At 37.2% G+C, this 23,729-nt stretch overlaps 1 protein-coding gene across 4 annotated transcripts; it reads right to left on the bottom strand.

The window, feature by feature from the left end:
* Nucleotides 1–494: 494 nt before the first annotated feature.
* Nucleotides 495–22,648, bottom strand: grb14 (growth factor receptor bound protein 14). 4 transcript variants are annotated; one of them, XM_004081735.4, is made up of 14 exons: nt 22,321–22,644; nt 21,485–21,602; nt 9,923–10,079; nt 6,556–6,677; nt 6,358–6,432; nt 6,134–6,271; nt 5,215–5,325; nt 5,020–5,115; nt 4,612–4,674; nt 2,546–2,662; nt 2,248–2,317; nt 2,072–2,159; nt 1,651–1,744; nt 495–1,076 (listed from the first exon to the last, which is right to left on the bottom strand). In XM_004081735.4, the coding sequence occupies exons 1-14, from the start codon at nt 22,497–22,499 to the stop codon at nt 930–932; spliced, it is 1,575 nt and encodes a 524-aa protein (XP_004081783.2). In that variant the 5' UTR covers nt 22,500–22,644; the 3' UTR covers nt 495–929. The 4 variants fall into 4 exon arrangements, with proteins under 4 accessions (XP_004081783.2, XP_011488042.1, XP_020568624.1 ...); XM_011489740.2 differs by lacking the exon at nt 22,321–22,644 and adding an exon at nt 18,915–18,997 and having other exon boundaries at nt 21,485–21,599; XM_020712965.2 differs by lacking the exons at nt 21,485–21,602; nt 22,321–22,644 and adding an exon at nt 16,260–16,490.
* Nucleotides 22,649–23,729: the final 1,081 nt, after the last annotated feature.

Below are 23,729 nucleotides of genomic sequence, written 5' to 3' on the forward strand. Positions count from 1 at the left end.
TACAAAAATCTTTTCTAATTTAAAACTCATCGTTGTCAATATATTAACAAAACCATCTGTGATGGCGTCAGTCTATGAGAGGCACAGAAATCAGTTCAGTTCAGAGTTCAGTCAAAATGTTTGCCAAGATAACAATTGCTTTGTTCATAAACGTGTCTTATAATTCAGTTGTTTTATTTTTTTCCCTTCTTTAAGGTGTTTATAGTTTATAAAAGACAATCATTTTTTCTTGTTTATGATTAATTAAATACGCAGACATTTCATAAAAATGTATAACTTTAAAACAGTTTGATGTTAAAACTATTTCTGACAGGCAAAGCAAAAGTACACATTTACGTTTATGCATTTCTTTTTTGGGATTATTTTAGTCCTTGTGCGTTCTGCATTCTATTTTAATTATGATCATTTTTTCATTTTGTGTAAAAACACATTTGAAATATTTTTTCACTTTTTCAACTAAGAACTGGGAGATGACCAGTGAAGAAAAGATCAACTCAAACTTAACAGGCTTTTATTGTAGCATATTTCATATTTACAGTGTGATAAGGCTGCAAATATGTCATTAGGCCCTTTTCAGAATAAGGCAACAATCAGATGTATTTTTTTCTATATGAAACATGACAGCATTGTTCCTTGTCGTCGTGTGGATCATAAGACACCTTAACTACATTCCACCTACAAAAGGAATTATGTATAAAAGCAGTTTTTTGAAAAACATATTCAATTCACTGTATGGACACATTGAATAAGATCACTTGTACATCAGATTAACACCACCAGGAGTCATATTTTATAGTTAAAGAATATAAATGTATGTTTCTTAAAAAAAAGACGATTTTGACCATGATGTTATTTTTTAAGGCACAAGTGGAGGAGTGTTCATCCACAAAGAGCTGAAGATAAGGGTGCATTTGATAGCTCCTGATGGCTCACAGGGTGATCTGGGTGCAGTGGTGCCTGAGCTTGCATGGAAGAATCCCTCGGTTTAGCTGGTGAAACTCCACTAACTGGATCAGGTCGGTAAAGCGGGTGTGACCATCGTCCAAACTGTAGAACACCTCACCATCATCATCCACCTATGGAGGAGCACATGAAATACACAAATATGCAGACAGTTTGAGAAATGACACACGTAGGAATGAGGACTTAATGGGCGTTAAGTATAAAGATAAAATAAGATATAAAAAAAACTTTTCTACTGCTGTGTAGATCTTTTAATTATACGTTTTGATTCTTCATGGACTTCCAGCAAGGTATCTGATCTAATCCAACCTGGATTTACTTAACGGTGTACATCAGTCACCTCAGACATAAAGCCGTACAGTCAGAAAGCAGAATCTTCAGCTAAAGAAACTACAGTCCTCCCACCAGATGAGCACTGTGTCACAGAAGACTTACTTGAAGAAAAAGAAGACTCAGAGTGAACCCTAATTAACATTAAAAGTTCAACTTAAAGTACTTACACCTACACTCCCATCAGGAACTTTGGAAAAATAAATGCAGGAGCATCTCCTCATCAAAGATTTGGAAAGTTTTAAAACAGAATAATAATTCTGCAGAAGGTTGTATCTCTTCTTAACACTGTTTCAAAAGCTTACTTTTTTACTTCTTCATCTAAATAGCACAACTCAAATTATTAACGGTACTCACTGGCATGATGGGGAAGTGCTTGATCTTCTGGAGATGGCACAACGAAAGAACAAACGCCTTTGGGCTGCTTTGACTGTCCCTCAGCAAAAAAACCCTGGAGTTAGGAGACATTTTTCATTCGTCAATTCAAGTTTAAAACATATCATGTAGATTCCAATGACTAATTAGATGCATGTGCAGTAATTGCACAGAACTGCTACCTACCTTTAAAAATCATGTTACAGTAATAAAAAAAAAACACGTTAGTTTTAAAGGAGAATAACGCAATAACAAATAAGGCTGTAAAAACAATAATTTATACTAGAATGGATATGGTATCATAAATATATTGTTGTAATTTTAGAGAAAAGAACTAAATAGGCAGTTTTTCCTTTCAATCCATGAAGCTACATTTTCTCTATGGAAACATTGTGAAACTCACCCATCAATTAGACCCTGCTGAGTAATGAGACGCTGAGCCTCTTCACGTGACAGTTTACCATGAAACCATGGCTGGGCTAAGTGGATTGCTAAAATGCAGAGTTATTACACACTTAGTATTATTTTTTTTGTTGTTGTAGTTGTTATACCAAACCGTAAATTAGGTATTTTACAAACCTATGTTTGGCACTGAGCTCTGAGAGCTGGAGGGGCTCCCATGGCTGCTTAGACGGTGGCAGCTTTTCCTCTGAAGGAGAAAACGACACAACAACTGCAAAGGACTACATGGGATTTTGGCTTCCCTGGTTCCGATACGTTCATCAAAGGGTCACAAAAATGTTGGTTTTACAAAATGTACTTTTTCAACTTTTTACTGTTTCTTGCATCCATTTAGGTCAAGTTGACATGTTTCTTGATTTGCTCATCCTCAGCTGATGTGTGGGATTGTTCCAAAATGTTTAGAGGAAAAACTCACCCTCCATGACAGACCTTCCTCTACAGCCACAGACAGGACCTCTGAAGGGTTTTCAATCACTCTGGTTTTTTGACCAGAAAAGTCCATGGCCACTAGAGAGTTTTCCGAGATGCTCCTCTAAAACAAACCAACAAACAAAATTGATGTTAATAGTTTCAAAACACACCAAACCATCCGAACAACTCATTTTGTAGCTAAAGGAAAAACAGACGGGGAATTTGATTAATTTAGCGATACAAAAACTATCTAAACTGCATACTTTTTTCTTTGTAGAATAAAAAATAGAAGGTACTGCGTTGTGATACTGTGCTGCCACCTAGTGTCTTCTTGATGTCATTTCATGTTCATAAATTCTGGATGATTCCAGACAGAAAACACCATTGAGAGAGGATTAGAGTGGCTTTGCGAAGAATGACACACAGCCGTATTTTAGTCCCTTAAACTGTCATGGATTGAGTGACTGAATAACAGCACACACACACACTCACGAAAATACTTACACGGATTATCCCAAAGCGTTTAAATTTCCACACTAAGCTTGCAATTTAAGCAAGTGCTCTTTAAAAAGTCCGTCTATGCTTTATAAGTCTATAAGTCTATAGTTTTTTGTTTTCAGGTTTAAAATCTTTTAGGAATGCAAATCTGCTGCTGAGACACTCAATCATCCAGCACAAAAACATGCATTTTTTCCTTTTTTTTTTGTCACTACTTCACTAATGAGGAACGATTACAAGTACAGTAAATATTTTCCATGGTTCCTTTAAAATAAATCAAACTATGTAAATGTTGTGATGTGCATGTCCCCTGTTTCACTTTTCTGTCCAAGTACCATAAAATGAAAATGGTGAGTTTTTAAGGAATTTAAAGCAAACCTTTATTATATACATAGGTTTTGGATGAACCAGCCACATAAATAATATCATTATATCGTTATTCATTCAACCACTAAGTCTGCTTCTTTGTAGTTATTATATCTTGATGGTCATAGAACATTTTGAAACCAAAGAATGAGAGAAAAAGAATGTGAAATCTGACAACTGTGGATCATTATTTATTTATAGAACACCAGCAGTCCATAAATATGATTCTAATACTTAAATAGAACACCTTTTTCTTGCATTTAGAAAAGTATTTCTTCTTCCTAAAATATAATTTATTGCATTTTAAATTGCAATTTTAAGTCGTTTAGTTGTTGTTGATGAAATGCTGCACAATAGATGTACATTCATACTGCAGAAGGAAACATTAAGCAATAACTGTAATAACACCAGACTTGGATTATTGAAAAAATGCACATTATTTACTTTTCTTAAAACTAACATCTGCTACTATTGTTTTCAATGAGTGCATTTTAGAAATGATAAACAGTTGCCACAAAGTTAATCCAAACACACAACTTAATTTTGCCTAAAACACGTTTATATTCAGCCAGATTTTGTTTGCAATTGTTCTTTGAGTAAAGTTACAGTAAGTGTATGAAAAGCAAATGAATGTATCTGTATTTTCTCAGCAGGATTTTAATTTTCAGGCTTTTTTGTCACAAGGTAGAAACCAACTGTTTAGGGTATTGGAGGTGTTAGCTTCATTATAGTTCCACTCTATTTATCTTTTGATGTATTCTAAAAGCTTTTCCAGTAGTCTTTTAATGATGATGAAGCCCTTTTTAGCAAAAATCCAAAAACCTGTGTAGTTTTCTTGGACATAGTTTCTGCATAGCGGCAGTAGTTCATCAGAAATTTGCCTCTGAGTTGTGCGCTGGACTGCTGGTGTAGAGCAACCCCACGCCCCCATCCCCTCCTGGTTGCTGAGAGCTCGGAGCAGGGAACTTGTGGCCCGCCCATTGCATTTTCTAAGTCGCAAACATGCTTCGTTTTAATTAGCATTTTTCATCTGCTTCTAATTGACAACAACTTGAATGAAGAAATACTAAAAATGCTACTTTATATATGCCCACTGTAATAAAAGAAAATGCTATACGAATGTGTAAAAACACCAAAAACACAATTTTCATCAGAGTGGTTCTTTAAATACTCATGTTATTTTGCATAACAACAAGGTTGTCCTACCATGGGTGAGAGTTTTTGCTTTTGATGAGGCTGAATAAAGTTTTGGTACAGTTGCATCCCAAACTGAAACACAGAGTAAAGTCAGCATCATGAATCTGAACACAAACACGAGTTAACTTTAAACTCCCACCAGACCAGCACTGTTCAAGTGAAAAAGGAAAACAGACTCAGACATTCATTCCAGCATTTTAGCTTTTATGGATTACCAGGAGTTACGCCAACTTTAAACTTTTTTTATCATATATCCAGACAATGAACACATACTCCTTATATCAAGTGTAGCAGTATTAATCCAGCATCTCAATAGATTTTCTCAACTTTCCGTCAAAGCTAAATCTGATTCTTGCACTGCGTCGGCATTCCTCCTCTTAGATATCACACGTTGGAGTTATTCATCTGTAAGCCAACCTTTAACAAGCGCATGGCGGTGATCCAGCAGGTCTTGGTGTGCTCAACATCGGCACAAAGCAGCTTCAGGTCTCGAGCTGAACAACTCTTCGTAGACTGAGGCACGGAGATAAAAGCAGACAAAATCGTTAAATGAACTTAATCACACGCCTCAAACGTCTCTGCAGTTTTTTCATTATTTTCTTTTCTTGTTACCTTGATGCAGAAAGCAAATTCTGTTGGTGCCCCATATAGTTTTCTGGCTGACAGCACAGAGTAGATATCACAGTCAGTGAAGTCAGCAAAGAACTGCAGGTGCCTGGGTTCCTGTCAAACAAGGAGAGCTCACATTGGAAACAAAGCAATGAATAAATCTTCAATATGACACTTAGAGAATGAAAGCAAAATGAGCAGCAAATGCTATGTCATCTTGAATCAAAGCTCAATCTCCTGAACATTGGAAAAGGAGGACTGTCTGCAGCGCAATCCGACTCCAGCACATTCAAACGTCTTGAAAAGCCATAAAACTCATTTTTATCATAGCCAGATTTTCCAGGTCATGAAAGAAATGTTAAATAAAGCCATAATGGCATATAATCAATAAGCAGCTTTATCAATGGCTGCATTGTGCCAAATATAGACAAACTTGTCCAGAGAAAAAGAGAAAAAGAGAGCCATTGTTCTCATTTCATGTGATGCACTACTCCCACTTCCTTATTTAAATTAATGCCTCAGCCATTACTATCTTTGCTGACTGACCAGCAATGTGTTTGACCATGGAGTGTAAACATGTAGAGCTAAAAGCAGGTACCACACCAAAGCCTACCTGTACTCTGAAACAAAAGGTGCACTGTTGTAAGAAATGAAAGAGGTTGGAAAGTGGTTGTGTTAGCAGGGCTTGTGCCCAGGTTTAGGCTTCACTTGTCAGCAGCACTGAGAGCACTGTTTCTGTCTGACCACCATGCCAGTCTAAAGGAAAGTCAGGCTCAGCGTGCTCCAAAGCCATTTGCTCATTAAAAAAACACAAAAAAAACAATCTGATGTGTTAAACTACTGTATTTCATAAAAACAATAGAAAAACAACTGCTAAATGTAAAGTGAACAACTTCTTTTGAACTCCTTTTCTCTTACTAACCTTGGAGGTTCCCTTGCTGGAGAAGTAAAGTCCAGACCTCCGTAAAACAAAGTAAAATTTCTTCCATGACTTCCTGCTTTGGTCTTTGGCATGGAGATACCCATGGACCTCTGGACAAGTGCTGGATTTGACAAACGTCTGTGTTGAATGGAGAAAAGTTTGTAAATTGAAATGAGACTCTCTGCAACCTGTAAAACCACTTTTAACTGCAGGAAAAATCTCACCTCAATTAATTCTGAGGCATCCACAATTCCGTTTGTTTCAGAGGACATGGAAAACATGTGATCTGGGAAAAAAACCTGTGAAAACATCTAATATTACTACACACTTTGACTTTTTTTTTTTACCACACAGTGGCGTGAATCTCAGAGAAAAAAGGTGGTGTCTTTAAGAAAAAGATTATAATTTATTTAAAAACTCACCAGAGGTTTCTTAAAAAACTCATATTTTGCATAATTCTTCCTGAAATACAGACGGCAGTCAGTGTCCATCCCCCCGACTGACAGCACCTCCATTACAGACTCATGATCTTCAATTGTTCTCTCTAGTGAAAATTAGGAGAACATTTACCAAAAGCAATGTTTAATATGAAGTTGCACAAAATAAGATCTAAGATCAGGGACATAGAAATAAACATTTTTAGCAGCCTGAGGAGGAAGTCTAATGTTAAATGTTCTTTTTTTTTTCTAAATATACCTATTATATTAATTCTAAGCTACTATTTTGAGCCTGTGTCAGAGATCTAAACGTTCAAAGTGTTAAAAGGCAAGTATTATTTGAATGTGGCCATGGGCACTTGCTATTCTGACGTCAAACTAAACAGTCAACATGTTCTCAAACACCCCATTAAAGCTGAGCTTTGTTTTGGACATAACATCTATCTGCTGTGCAGACTCACATCCCATTTGCGAAACAGGTATTTTTTAGGCTCAAAGCACAAAGTGTTCAAGCTAACAAGTTTGCCAACTGGCTCAGTGTGAGAAACATTTGATGAAAAAGTTGTGTGAATTAACAGACATGAAAAAAAAAGGATATTTTAACAGCGGTAAAGGATTCTGGTAGACTTGAGTGCTCTGCAATATTAGCCCTATATAACCATTTGTATTATATTTCTGTAATACGGACTCCCCTATTGGCATGAAAAAACTCTTCATAAGAACCAATTTTTTACAACTTGTTCAATGTTTCCTGCCATGTAATTCATCCTCATTCCACTAGGGGCAGTAGAGAGTCTTTTCCTGCTCATCATATCAAATGTTTTTTTTTAAAAAACATCTTATTCTAAAAGTTTGTATTTTATGTCAATTTTTATTTTTTGATGGAGCTGGCTTTACAGAGCTAAGTTTTTTTTCTTTTTTAGCACATTAACCATTGCAGATTGCAGACGTTGTGGATTCCACATACCTCACCCAACTAGGACATTTCTCTGTCTTTTTCTGCTAACAGGAAAAGTTGACTTATATTTTAAAGGTAAAAACTGGGTTTTACAGTTGCCTCTGCCTAAAACAGCAGGTTTGTGTGAGACTGTCAAAGCCAGAACAGCAGCAGCAGACTAATTGTTGGTGCAGTTCCTTCCGAGCACACTGGTGTCAGTGACGGCTGCCAAGTCAGACGGGTCAACCCTTCCTGCTTCATGAAACATTTGTATACGGTGAGCACACGCATGTTCTCTACTGTGGCTGAGACAGTATCCATTTTCTTTTCATCAATAAAAAAGTTAGGCAGCTTATTCTGTCTGTGTTACTGTTGTTCACAATCGTTTAATTCTAGCACTAAAATGGCTTTAAAGTTGTCTAAGTATATTTTCACAAAGGCTGAAATTTGTCAGAATCAATTATAAAAATACATTGGCATGCTTTCTGTAAAAAGAGGGTATAAAAAGTAGCTGGTAAGGCTATTTTAGTTCAATAAAGTTTTTTTCCCCAACTCAATTTTCAGAATAAACCTTTATACTCCAAACTCAATTATATAAATTGGGCATTTTTGTACTTTATTTCTATGTTTTATCTGCTTTATTGACTGTTAGCTTCTTTCGTCATAAAACTTTATAGATACTGTCTGAACAATTATGGCATGTGGGGTATGGCATCTTTTAAAGCTGAACACAATGTCTCCTAAAAACTTTTCACATGTTTTTACAGCATGTCTAGTGTTTAGAGTAGCTTATTACAGAAACAATAGATCAAAGCAAAATTTTACTTTTTTTTGCAAAGTAGTGTAAGGCTTTGCTGATGAAATTTAAGAATCATACAACAAAAATTGCCCTAAAATACAGTAAAAATACTTAAAGCAGCAGGACCATAAGGCTTTGACATTAACAAATACCCCAAAATTAATCTAATTTCTGCCCATGGCTGATCATGTTGAACTTTTATTTTATAAATTTTGACTCAATTACTGAACCATTCTTTCTGAGTATGTCCATTAACTTTGTTCTTTTTTTGTTGCTAATAAAGCCACAAAGTCAACAACAGCTGTTAGTCCTGCTGTTTACTTGTTTTCATGATTTTCTTTATGGACTAAACTGCCTAAAGCTAATGGTTGGTACTACAACAGTGTTTCAAGTGCTTTCACTGAACCAAAACTAAGCATTATTAATAGTAACTGTCATGCCACCGGTCCCAATAAAGGACTGTGGACCTGTCTAGGGTGCACCCTGCCTCTGTTTTTAGGTAGCTGGGATGGCCTTCAGTAACCCCATTGACTGCATAGGACAAAGGGACAAAGCGAGTATTGATAGTGAATGAATTACTGCACCATACCCCCCTCCACCCATCTAAGTGGAAAATACTTTGTCGTGCATTTACGACATCAGATTATTTCTGCAAACAAAAATAACAGTCATGTAACACATGACAATTGTGAGACAGTAATGTTGTAGAGTAAGGTCATTTTTGAGTAACAAAGGCAAGTCATAATGTATTTCAGTTTGGAAATAACTTGATGTTCCGACTAGGCTGTCAGTCAATCAAAGTTTTGTTCGGACCAATGAGTAACTTCTGTTTCTTTCAGTTACTCCATTGTGTTGGAAGAGCCCAACAGTAAACCATCTCATTCAATTGAACTTAGTTTTTCTGCATCCTCTCTTTTCATAGCAGCTATCTCCATCTCCTCTTTTACTCCATCTACTACTCTACTCTTTGACTTCTTTCTTAAGGGAGCTTTAATGTCAGCATCCGTTCACAAATAAATTCAAAATCTTTCTGCTAAACGTGTCCAAATTGTCTTAATCTGGCACAGAAGGCACACCATCTTTACAAGGACACTGACCAAGCAACATTGTGCATTTTGATAAGCATGTGGTCATTAGGTGGCGCTAAGGAAGCTTAAAATTAAATAATGTAAGTTTTATGTGGAAATATTATTTTAACAGTATAGGTTAACTACAGGGTTACACAATCATAATTTAAATTTTATTATACAAAATGTGGAAAACATTTTAGATTAAAAAAAAATTCTTACAAAGAAAAAAAATAGCCAAAGCCAATTTCCAGAATTGGGGTAAAAACTGAAAGGTTATTGGTAAAAAAACAAAACAAAAAAAAAAACAATCCTATTGGCATTTATCAAGTATTAAAATAGATATTTGTTGGGTTATGCACAAATGTGTGTGCATGGGTGAATGGTACAAGCACGTTGGGCCTAAATCAAGATTAAAGAAAGCGTCATACGCCATTTATAATTTACGGACTGAAAACGGATTTATCATATTCACACCAGGATAACGAAGTTATACTTTCTAGGAAACATCACATAAAGATCTTTTTGGAAGGAATCATCACACCTTACCTATTCCTAGATGAGTCCAGTGTTCAAAAAGAGTCCAGCTGTGGTCATCAATGCAGTGATTCTTCATGACAAACAGCTGGCATATGTCCCTGGCAGTGACATCAGGGGGCACTTCAATGGCTTTGCTGGTGTTGTCTTCATTGTAAACCTTAATTACCTGAAAGAAACACAATTTGAAAGTGAGACGGTGAGGAATTCTAGAGTCATAGTTTCAGTGGACAAAGAAAACAGAGGTCAACTAAAGATATCAAGTTGTGATTAGGTAGAAATATAGATTGTTTTTCACTTGAAGTTACATCCAGTTGATAGTAAATGAATGTCAGAAGCACTATAAAATGTTCCTGGAGTTCACACATGTGTACTTACTTGATTTTGGTTAAATACTGATTCAGATTTCTGTTCCCAAATCATCTTTGTTTAATTAAAACAGACACATTGCACAGAACCAGTTATTAAAACTAATATAATTAATTGTTACCCTTAAATTAATTATTAGTGTTTCTGTAATTTTGCATGTTAAGTCAAATAGAATGGCGCAAACTGTAATCCTTTATTTTAAGTCAAAAGAAGAGTCTTAAATAAAGCATGTAACGGATGGAAAATCACCATTCCCACTATTTCAATATTATATGTTATTCTTCAACTGCGTAGGAAGAATAGATTATGTAATGAGGCGTGTTAAAGAGTATTAAGTCATCCATCCATCTTCCACTTCTGCTTTGCACTGCTCAGGGTCACAGGATTGCTGGAGCCTATCCCAACTACTGTTGCATGAAGAGGGAGTATACCCGGCAGAAAGTTTGCCAGTTCATGGCACGGTCACACACAGACGCACCAGCACACACCCTCATTCCTAGGTGACAATTTAGAATTACCAATCGACCTAAGAAACATGCTTTTGAACTGTGAGTGGAAGCCAAAGTTCCCAGAGAAGCCCCATAGATACAGGGAGAACACCCAAACTCCAAACAAAGGCTTCAGCCAGGATTTGAACCAGGGCATTTTTGGAGTGAGGAGACACCGGGGACACACCACAGTGCAGCTCCACTAGAGATTTAAGCAAAGACCGGATATCTATGAGGTTCCATTTGTGCCAAAAATCTGTTTTTGTGTCCACTGTCTGTCTTTGGTCGTCTCACTTTGTCGTCAGGACTTAGCAACCGTTGCTACTTTGGTCGTCTCACTTTGTCGTCAGGACTTAGCAACCTTTGCTACTGTCGATAGCTACTGTCGATAGCTATTGTCGTTAGCTACTGTCGTTAGCTAGGGTGTTTGCTACTGTCGTTAGCTACGACGTTTCCCCGTGTTTTGTTGTTAGATGTTCTCGTTTTTCAAATTTTGCCAAAGTCGTGAGAAAAGTCCTTTGTACAGCCGGTAAATTTTTTCCTGTACTACCACGGAACGAAAAAGAAATGTTTATCAAAGCAGACGTCAGGGTTAACCATGACAACACGTTTTTAATATGAACTTTATTTTGATATTCCCTCAAACGCGTATTGCCAGAAAGGGTGGGGGGGGGGGGGGGGGGGGGGGGGGCATGCATACAACGCTTGACACGAAAACAAAGTGGCGCATTACCGCCACCACCTGATCTGGAGGCGAACTACTTCTATTTAACGCGGAGAATGACACATAATAAATATGAACATTTTACGAAGACTATTTATGAATGTGCTGTGTTCTGATCATGAAAAACGTGGCTGATTTATTAATAATAAAATTACAAACACATTGGTGTGGATTTAATGTATTTGTTCAGAAATAAACCCTCAAGTCATTAGTCCATGGCAATATTTATTTTTTTTGCCGCTGAACGATTTACGGGGGCCTTGCAAGGAGGCCTTTAAAATATCTTTGATGAGTTACCTTCTCAAATTTTAGTGGGTCGAGTCACTAATTATGAATATAACAGTCGAAAACTGACTGGTTTTTGAGCTTTTCTTTTTAATCTATTTATGTGACCATGAGATGGCGCACTCGGGACCACATAAGGCTCTTATTAGCCCGTCTGATCCTCGTTTATCCATCAGATTTGTAACAACATATTTTATAAAGATCAGTCATTTTTCAAAATAATTTGAAATAATAGTTTCATCATAAGATTAAATTAAAGCCATACTCTAAATAACTTTAAACGGGAACGTGAAACTTTTGTACGCTGCACCCCCCCCCCCCCCCCTTCTGGCAGTGCGCGTTTGCAGGATTGTCAATAAAGGTTTTTTTTTTTTTTAAAGTGTTTTGTTCCGTGATAATACGGGAAACAATTTATCGACCGTACAAAAGACTTCTCTGACGACCTTTGCAAAATTTGAAACACAGCAAGATCTAAGGACACGACATGGTGAGAGAACGTTGCAAACGACACTAGCAACGGTTGCTAAGGATCTTCCTGACGACACGTGAAACGACGTAGCAAACGACACTAGCAACGGTTGCTAAGGATCTTCCTGACGACATGGTGAGACGACGTAGCAAACGACACTAGCAACGGTTGCTAAGGATCTTCCTGACGCCGTAGTTAACGACATGGGATAAGGACAATGACAAAGATAAAGTTTAAGGATAAAGCAAGCATATACATCACAAAGTTAATACAAAGTAATAATCAAAGAATCATGGGCATGCAGAAGATATTGCTTAGTAATACATAGACATGAACCAATGTAAAATGAACTCGTTCAATAGACATAGACAATGAGCCCAAAGCATAGACAGTGGACGCAAAAACACGATCAGTAGACATAGACGATGGACCAAAGACATAACAGTAGACGCAAAAACACATTTTGATATTTTTGGCACAAATGGAACCTCATAGATATCAGCGCCTTAAAACATTTGTCTATATGGCATAAAAACTAATACTGATGTTGGTACCCAACATGTTACTGTGTTTGGATTTGATTTGTGTACAAAATACAGCTGAGTTCACGGCATGGCAAAAGAAAGTTTTTGGCGTAAACAGAAGAACACACACCAAACAAACCATGACGTGTCTGCTGCGAACTACCATGTTAAACTCTTTGCCTTAATGCTCAGTGGAGCTGAAAGGAGCATGAAAAATATACCACTTCTACACTGCATTTACCTTATGTCACTGTATGACATATAGTATATTAAATTATTTCATCGTTTCCCTGCTACTTAGAGTTAAAAACAGACCTGCTCTTCATCTACCAGAGCACAGAGGGATTCCAAAGAGAAGAAATCTTCTGGGTCAAGTCAGTTAACAGCTCACAGATGCTGGCAGCATAGAGGAGACGTGACTTTAGTCAGACCAATTGATATTGTCTCTTTTCTTTCTTTTTTGCTTTTAACTGGCTTTTTCCTACAATGCCAGAGACTATGTTTTTTTTTTTTCTCAACGAGAAAGAAGGTAAGCGACCAGAGCCTCGCGTCCTCGTGGAATCATTAGCTAATAGGTGCAACTGGTGATTATGTCACCTCCTCCCAGTTTATACCAGTGACTATTTAATCAGAAAACGTAAAAACCCATGAGATGCACAAAGGCATCTAACAAAGGCAGGACATTCCACCACGCATGCAGTGCCACCTTATCCTGCTGGACTGCAGCTTCCGTATCTTCTGATCACTGATGTACAAGGAGGAAAGACACCAAATAAGAAAAAGAAAAACACTAAGATCAACAACTGAGCAAGCAAGATGTATGGACTGCTTTAATGAGCTTTATCCAGAACACTTAATTTCTTCACGTTGGTGCATGACAGCACCACAGAGAGGGGTTAGTGCAAAGAAAAAAAAATATTAATAAAAAAATAATCTTATCAACAAAAATTTTCAATAGCAAAATAATCTTAGTTTAAGAAAACTGTCTTAGTGAATAGAATTTTTTCTTAAAATAAGAAATTATGGTAAAACTCTTTTTATTGCCCCACAGGCAGCATTTTTTTTTCTTTTTGGGTTTTTTAAAGAAAATCTGCCATTGGGATAAGAATTGCTGACTTATTTCTGTGGTGGCTGTTTTTGCATTGTACTTTCAGAAGAGCAGAAAGTTCATTAGAAATTTGCCTCTGATTTGTGGACAGGACCGCTCCCCCACACACCACCCCCCCTCCATTTTGCTGAGATCTCTCTGTTTAGGCATGAAGCTCACCCAGTGAATTCTCCACGTCACTAATAAGCTCTTTTTCAAAAAGCATTGTCCTGATTCACAACGAAGAAATATGCAGGAATTGAAATTTGAGCTTAACTGTCTTTACATATGTCCTCCATCAGAAAAATACCACAAGAACATCTTAAAAAAACACCAAAAGCACACTTTTCATTGGAGTGGGTCTTTAAGCTGAATGATGGATTGGACATGCTCTATCAGGTCCCTTGAACCTTGAATAGGAGGAGGCTGGTATCAATGTTTGGAGCATCAAAACTAAACAAATTATCTAAATCTAATTATCTAATTCAGTGTTATTGTTTTATTATCATATGCCAATTATTTGTTACATATCTATTTGATTGAATTAATATGGTAAATGATCATCAACATAGACAATTTTCAATCAACTTACAGTAATGCATGTCATAAAAATATGAACTGTGGTTTAAGCCTTCAAGCTTAGCTTTCCATCTATGCCAACCCAAACCCATATAATTGATGGAATAAAATCCCCTAGCCATTACCAAGGTAATGTTCAAGTTTGGTCACAGCAGTATTGAAATATTAACTCTTCAATTAAAGATAACTACATTAAAAAGCTGTTGCAGCAGACTGATGGGGAGTAAAACAGGGTGGGGCGAAGCAGCAGAACATCACATGCTGTGAAACCTGTCTGGACACAGCAGAGTAAATCCAGATACTTACAATGCAGCACTAAATATAGTTTCATAGAACATAAACTCCTCTATTAGACCTTCTTATCTCAAGGACGGGACAGTGTGTGCCAGTTTGCCAATTAGCCTAAGGTTAAACCTTGAAGTGCTCTCCCCCAGCTGTGGCTCTGTCACTGAGTGGTGGTGAGGGGTTGGCCTCCAGCCTTGGCAAATAAAACCACCCAAATAATCTTCCCTGTTCTCTAATAGAATAAATAAAATCAAAGAAATATTGGCTGATTTGTAGGAGCAAAAAGAAAAAATCTGAAATAAAAAACACAATTGTTTATAGCCTTTAATTTAGTCATATTTTTATATCTGAAGTGGCTGTGAAAAGCAAAAACTTTTCTATTTTGAGAAAATGAAAAAACAGTGACATTATACATTTAAGGCTATTTCACTTTATGCAGTGTGAAAGTAGCAAATGAAACATTTTAATGATAAGAATACAATGTTTTTTCCCCCATTAGAAGCGATAAGCTGTTAATAAGACTAATAAGACTTCAGATCAGCTTTTATTCCACTGCAAAAAACATTTTAAACATGGCTAGGAAACATTAAAGGGTGTTTATCATGCAAAATCCACTTTTTAAGCTTTTAAGGTGCGTTATAATATTAATTCCATACAAAAACAACTTCAAAGCGGAATTTTGATCCATTCATACATAGCTTAGTATTCCTCTTAAAACCTGCACTCTGAGTACCAGCCCAGGAAGAGTCTGCTCTGCCAGCATCGCGCCCAGGCTAACACACAGCCACTCTCTCCACAGAGTTAACGGTGATCGGCAAAAATACAAAATATGCAATATGCACATCCATCTTTGCAAAAGTTCGGATGTTGCTGTTTTTTTGTGGGTGTAGCACACCCAACATGGAGGTTTTGTGGGACGTTTTTACAATGGGTTGTATTGGTGCATGAGTGTGGCACACACCAGGAAGCACTTTTTTTCAATTTTGTTGTTCACTGACAGTAAAGATCTATCTATTTATCTGTCAAAAGTGTCACATAGAAAAATGCTGTTTTTTTTTTGTTTCAGATCAGACAGCTATTTTCCTTTCTATTTACAGAGACTGCAGCCATGATATCTTTCAGTCATTTTTCCATCTTGAGAAACTCATTAAAGGAGACACCCACAGTATTTGTACCTACATTTCAGAACATATTTTCTCATTTCATCAAGAACAGGTTGATCCAAGACTTTCAAATCTTTCAAATACCACTTTAATAACAACGTTATGAAAATTCAGAGGTTAATTAATTGTTCAAATAAAGGGTAATGTGTTCTGGATTAAAAAAGGGCGCATTTAATGTTCAAGAAAACAATTCCTTGAAAAGTTTTCAGCAACAATGGGTCTTCAGAGCTCACATGTGGCTGGATCTCATCCAGTACCATCCAGAAATTAGCTAAAAGTAGAACAGGAACAGAGGCAGCCATTCAGTGACACAACAGAGAGAGTGGGGGGAAAAAAAGTAAAGTTCAATAAATGTCAAAAGATTTTAAAATCCTACCCGCTTCTGCAGACAGAGAGGTGTGATGGCAGGCAGGGTGACTCTTCTCGCATGGAAACTCATGCTTCTGCCTTATGTACACAGTAAACGTTGAGATGAACATCCATACAAATCAGGCCAAGTATAATGTGCAGATCGCAACTTTGACGATAATAGAGACTATTCTGTAGAGTCATTTATAGAAGGAAAGGTTTTAGGACATGATAACCACACTTCATCCTTTCAGGAAACCCTTGGGAGTGAACGCCTTTGCCGTGCAAGTGTGAGAAACTAAAATGTGCTGCATCCCCACAACACAAACTCCTCCTTTGTCCTTGAAGATGTAAAACTTTTTCCTTCTCTCTCCTTTTAGAAAGGAAGTTCCAACAAACAGAGTAAAGGGAAGGATTTTTCTCATGGTAAACAGAGTTCAAATGTACAGTACAAGGCCAGGAAGAGCCTAAATGCTTACAATAAAAGCAACAAAGTGATAACGGTAAACTAAAACAAAGGAAGGGAAGACAGCACATGTGTCAGATTGTTTTCCTGACTTTTTGCCTCAAGACACTGCAGAGCTATTTTTAGTTTCTGACGTAAATTCTTTTTTTTTCTTTTCAAAAACAAAGAGTACTCAAGTGGTTTGGTTGATGCAGTGCTGTGAGGCATTTATGTGAACATGGTGAAGATCAAGATTACATTTACATTTGAACTCAAGCTTTTGACGTATTCCCTAATTTTAAATTGTTGATCAAAACTGCATTAAACAACTGTCATGATCTGTTAACAATGCCACAAAAAGTACTGTATTTTATGCAATACAACGTGCATTTACAAGCTTCAAAGTCTCACTCCAATCATCTTGTGATCTATGGTAAAAGCGTTCCCACTGGTCTTTTAATTATAATTATGTTGTTTTTTAGCCAACTTTTTTTTTTAAAAAACTGTCGTTTTCAAGGACGGAGTTTCTGCAGAGTTTATCAGAAATCAGCCTCTGAGTTGTGGGCAGAACTGTTAGCAGGAAGTAAGCCTGTGCTCGTTTCCCATCATCCCTTTGTTTACACTCTTTCCCACTAGCTTACAGTCCCTCACAACCTCAAGCTCAAGTGTGGAATGTTACAAACTAGAGTTAACGTGACCGCAGTTAATAATAATAATAATGGATTAGATTTATCTGCGCTTTTCAAGTAACTCAAAGCGCTTACATTGTGTCCATTATTCAATCACTCCTCATTCATACTTGGTGATGGTAAGCTACTGATGTGGCCTCAGCTGCCCTGGGGCAGACTGACAGAGGCGTGGCTGCCAGTTCGCGCCTACGGCCCCTCTTACCATCATCGGGGCATTCATACACATTCACACACCAGTGGAGCCACACTGGAGGCAAGGAGGGTGAAGTGTCTTGCCCAAGGACACAACAACAGTTGGCTGGGGGGAGTGGGGATCGAACAGCCGACCCTTCGATCATTGGGAGACCCGCTCAACCGCCTGAGCCACTGCCGCCCATAATAAAGTATTACTGACAGACGTGTATCCGCCTTATAGGTCAGTGCCTCCTTCAATGCAGATATATGGTAGTTATAGCAACCCTCCTTCACTGCTCTCAAATGCTCTCTCAGATAAGTTTCAAAAAGGAAATTATCATAAAGCACTGACAGACTTCCAAGTCAGATTAATATCTTTTCAACACAATGTGATCTTACGTCCCACCTCCATGAATAATCAGCCCCTTGCTGGTCAACAGCAGCGGCAAAAGCCATTTCTAAGCCACACCACAGCAATCTAGTAGTTGGTCTGGAAGTTGTGATTGAGATTCGCACACTATGTTAGAGTTGGGCTTTGTTTCACATCGGATGCCCTTCATGACACAACCAGACATGGGACGAACACATGAAAGCCACAGACTGACTGTAAATTAGGAAAAAAAGCACATTTTTTACACTAGTTTTGTTTTAGAGCATGAATTTTGAATACACATGTTTCTGACATGCAATGAATTATTAGGAACATGCCTTTTGTGCCTAATATACATTTTTGTCATTAATGTGACCACTGCATCGTCTGACTAGCGGGTAAAAATATTTAATTATCCTCTACTGGAAAATAATTTTCAACTAAAAACTTTATTTTTCAATTTAAATAATGGACTCTAAAACTGATTTAAAAAAAAGTTTGTTTGTTTTTTTAAATAGGCTGCAATGACCTTCTTTTTTAAAGCTTCTCTCCCAGAACAAAGGTAGAATAAATTTAGTTGCAGAGCGGAAAGCGAGTGTAAAGAGTGAGTGTGCCTGTGTCCTTTAGCTCATTACTCTTTGCCAAGTTGCTATGTGTAAATACAAATGATTGTAGATTTTCTGTGAAGTACCAGAGGCGAATTCAGAAAAGTGTCCTTTAGCCCTAATATAGAGCACCAGTTCTCTCTGTAAGCGAAAGGATCCATCTTATTTTTTACATTTAAGTCCACATTATTCACATTATGGTGTGACAGGGGTTTGGTGTGTTCAGTTATTTAAATATGTGTTCCAGACAGATGAAGCCATAAAGCTCTTTTATCTGTTTTACACTGCACTAAAACACTAAAACATCTGAAGAGTGACAACTAGCCACTCAACGTTTTGAAACTTGCATAAGTCTATAATTCACTTTTTGAATGGAGGCTTGTCATTTTACTGTATTTACCTTCACATAGTTGAAAGTGGGGCACTCAACTCATGAGAACAGACAAGGAAAGAGGAACCTCCCACAACAGTCTTCATCTTTATCTGGAAACACAACACACTAACTTGTGAGAGCACAGACAAGCTGTCGCTTCTACTATCACACAGCTAAAATGAATTGGAATTAATGGAGCCACAATGATAACACTGTCTCCACAACTCCCATAACAAAACCAGTCCTAGACACATTGTCCTTGACCATGGCTGAGTCAATCAAGACCTCCCTTTAGGATGTGTCAGTGTTAGGCAGCAGCCAGAATAGAAGTGCCACAAAAAACAGGTGACAACTAAAAGTAAGAACTCACGTCGTTGCCTCTTACAGTGAAGAGTTTCATTGGCTCTAGTATTTTGCAATGGAACTTTTTACTTACGTCCTGTGAGCATTTTTGTTATAGTTTAAGAAATAATGTTTTATTTCTTAAACTATAATTTAATCCGACAACACCAGATCAATTTAAATTAAGGGTTGATGGAAATTAGAATGACTAAAATCACAAAATACAAGTAGTTTCTGTTTTTAAGCTTAGTTAAACATTAAGTCCACTCTTCAAAGACTTTTTGTGTTGTTTTAAGACAGCAGTCTTCATCAAACTGCAGCCTACAATTCCCAGGCCAACAGTACAGTAAACAGATAAACAAACAAGACAAAAAAAGATTGTTTCAAATATAGGGCAATAAAGCAAAAAAGGAGGACAAGATTTATAAAGATTTATTAAAAAAAAGCATTCTTTCGTGCAGGAAAGCTCTTAAAAGTTCTTTTTTCACACTGATTTATAAATATAAACCAGGAAAAAGGTAGAACTCTTAAAAGATAAAAGATTACTTCACCTTAGCATCTATTTTGTAAAAAAATCCGTCTGCACAAATGTCTGCTAAATTACTTTTTCTTTGTAAATGATACACAGTATAATACATATTTTTGGTGTGATTGCAACACAGTTCTAAGCTGTCAGTAACAGCCCTTATAGTGGGTCATCTACAATAGTGAGTGCATGATATAGTGTTTGTTCATCCTTGCAAAATAAAGGAGCAAAAGTGATGATATCCTGGATAAAGTAAGATTTTCTGAAGTTTTGACGAAAATTTAAAAAAAAAAATTATTTTGAAATAAAATGAAATTGCTAAAATTTGGACCATCGCTTGCAAAAAGCAGGGTTTAAGTTTGTGCGTAAAAATAGATTTTAAAACAATGTGTAGAAAATCACATGAGCTACAGTTATACCTTTAAATTTTCTAAGTTTGCAAGTGAAACTGAAAACAATTATTCAAACAAAGATAAAAGTCAAATGCTGAAAAGAAATTAATTTAAGAAGACAACAATTGCTTGACCTGGATTGTTGCCACCAATCTCTATGAACAACTTTTTTTTTTGCGTGTATTATGGTTTGTAGAAAAAAGCAATGTGTTTACCCTGCTGCTATATTTAAAGTTTTAATCACTAAAAGAATATTTGCTTTCAATAAATGATGCCTGCAGACCATTATCCATTGAGAGTCTTGGTTGATGGTATGCTGTATGGAAACTGTGGTGGCAGCCAAATAATAAAAGAACAACAGTTTTATTGAAACAGCTGAAGCCTGTATCATCACAACAAATGTAGGTTTCACTCCTGATGAGGTGCACAATAAGCTATAGTGTGGGCGGAAAAGTGAAATTACATTAAAAAGGAGCTTTTATTAAAGCCACTAGCTTTAATAAAGTGGCAGTCTGTGAGACCACAAGAAGGAACCAATTGTCACCTAACTGAAATGAATTGAAATCAAGCATTAAACTTAAAATATATTTTTAATTCACCATTTTTTTTTATGTAAAAAAGTAATTTTGTGGCTTTTACGTGAAAAATAAACGGCAAAAAAGTAAGAATAAAATTTCCGGACTGGCAAACTGGCAAGCTTTTTAACATATCTCACCCTGATATTTTTGTTTTCCACCTCACATTTATGAGTAAATGACACACAATGAAACATACACAATGAAAGCCCCAGCGTAGTCTTTGTAGGGCAAAAAGGGTTCCAGCACGCAGGAGTCAAAAGGCCGAAAGGTTACAAAAGTAAAGAGAAATGTTTTTAATAGAAGAAAAAAAAAGGCCATATCTAGTTCAACTTCTAGTTTGGAATAAAAGCTTATTAAGAAGCAGTGGGTATTTCCCAGTATTCAGTGCATGACAATCACACACCTTGTCCTAAAACAAACAGTCCTCTGGGCTCCGAGCCAGGTATTTCTTGGGTAAACCATAAAGTTATCAAGTTTCAAATGCAAAATCTCCAGGTGGTACAGCACCCCACTTGAAGTATTTTTGCACTGTTTCGGGTGGCTGAGTGGCAACAAAATAAAATAGATTTTTTGACAAGTGTCACAGTTTTCTTATCATAATGATACCGCATTATTTCCTAACTCCTGCTTGTTTTCTATACTTATACAACCGGTTCATCCATCAACATGTCTCCAGGTTTCACACACATCACAAGTCAAACACTGTGTAACCACGCATACAGGAGCTGCTGAAGCACTGGAAACTGAACACTGGCTCACCTGGGTTGCACTACATTTGGTCCACGGTGACAAACATTCAGAAACAAGAAATGTATGCTGAGACTCAGAAGATGGACTCGGAACAGGGAAACAGGATTCCTCTTTTTCTTTAATGCACCTTAAAGACAAAACAAAAGAAAACAACTTTAAGTCGTACATTAAAGAATAGCACATATCAAGCTAAACATCAGTTCGTTTAGTTTACTTGCTCAGGTGAATTTCCTATGTGCGTTTGTATCAAAAACAGACTAATCAAACAGAGATTCAGTAGCTTTACAGATAAGATAGATCAAGAATGCAATTTCAGAGCAGGAGATAAACAGATAAACCGGAAAGTATGTATCTAAGTATATTTTGTTTGAAAACTTTAACCAAAAATGTTATTTATAAGAAACAAAATGTCATATAAGTTTAGGATTATGGTCTAACAAAATACAAAGATATGTTCCAACACATTATCTCAGGGGATGCATCATTCTCATAAGAAAACGTTTCCGCTTTTTTTTGTTTACAACTTAAATGTATTGATGTTTCAGTGGAAATATCATTGCCTCATATGGAATTTCATGAGAACTGAATAGACCAGCTAATCAGACTAGTTAGTTTCTGAAAGATAATTCCAGATTTCCCATGTTTGTTTGTCAGAGTTGTACCTCTGCCTCAACAACACAGCAGCGCTCAGACATTTGTTACTGCCTCCTGCAAATAAGTGCTGTTATCTTGCAGGGCAATTCAAGCTAGGAAATACTTATTTACTTCCATTTATCTGTTCTGGCTGACTGTCATAAACAGCTGACTTGCATTTAAAGTGCGTGCAGAGAAAAGGAGAAAAGTACCTGTTCTCTTCACATGGCTTAGTCCGGGTTTTCTGAGCGTTTGTTGTGAGTAAAGGATCTTGCAAGGGGATCAGGGCTGGGCTAGGAAAGCCACTCACATTACCGTTGCCACTCTGAAAAATCTCTGCTTTGTGTCTGAAGCTTAAAGAAGTGTTTATTTTGTCCAGTGTCCTATTCATATCACTCGAGCGGATCGGCTAAATCCAAGGCATCATCTGGAGCAGGAAGGAGAGAGGAGTTTTTGGAATGGAGCTTGTGCAGAGCCCAGTTGGAGCAGGCTGGGCGCTCTCACAGGGCGCTTCTCTTTAATGCTCAGCAGAATGCACTCAAACACACAAACACACACACACATGCACACTCACACATCACTCCGGCTCATCTGCTACCCACAGGGTTGGCCCAGTGGGGCAAATTAATCCCTCCTACATCCCAACCCTACCACAGCAGTGTTCTTGTAAGCTTAATAAATCACAAAACAACTTACATTATTTATAATAAAATCTTTTTTAAAGTGTGTGTGTCTCTGCGTGCGTGTGTGTACAAACGTGGAGACAGGAAATGTGCACAGCAAGTACCTCCTAAACAAAGAGTCTGATATTAAGTCTAACAGGGTTATAAAAGCAACTGTTCTTTTGTTATGGACTTCGCACAGACTTTGCACTTTAAACGCAGTGATGGCTGTAAAGACTAGCAAGTCCAGGAGTCTGGCTGCGTTACTGGCGGTGTCATTCAGTGACAGGCTCTGTGTGGGGGATGGTTTGGATGATAACATCGCACTGAAAGGTAATGTGTAACAGACCCTGAGAAAAGTAGGCAGCAAAGGGTTAAAACAACAACACTGCACATTAACAGTAGATGAAGCCTAGCCTGCGTTACCACATCCGTGACAGGAATTAGTCAAAGTCTGAATCTGCTTTTGAAAGCAACAAGTGAATACATTCTGTGTGTTTTTGAATTCTTTGTAAAAATATAAGCTACACCACATTTGACTGTCCCACTTTAGCCTTGATAATGCCACACATTCAGCTCTGCATTGTCCTCAGGAGTTAACACCACATGCCTTGAAGCGTACAAGTCCTACTTTTATAGTGGCGGAGGCCTATCTGTGTAAAGTTTGCGCCATCTCCTCGTGCATGCTTATCCACATAGTTCAAACCCCTGTGTGACACAGTAACTTCAAGTCCTGCAAAGTTAAATGTGGCTGACAGTAGAACTCACCTGTTTGGCAATGAAAGTCGTATTTTTAACATGTTCTTGTATGGAACATGAAGGACATATGTTAAAAAAAATTAAGATCAAAATTACATTTGTGAGTATTTCTTTATTCAAATTGTGGGAAAATCTGTTGTTTGAAAGAGAGCTCAGAGAATATGCTAGGCGGACCACAAACTTCCTCTTTGATCCGATCT

Source organism: Oryzias latipes, chromosome 21 (assembly GCF_002234675.1).
Source record: "Oryzias latipes chromosome 21, ASM223467v1".
Taxonomy (NCBI): domain Eukaryota; kingdom Metazoa; phylum Chordata; class Actinopteri; order Beloniformes; family Adrianichthyidae; genus Oryzias; species Oryzias latipes.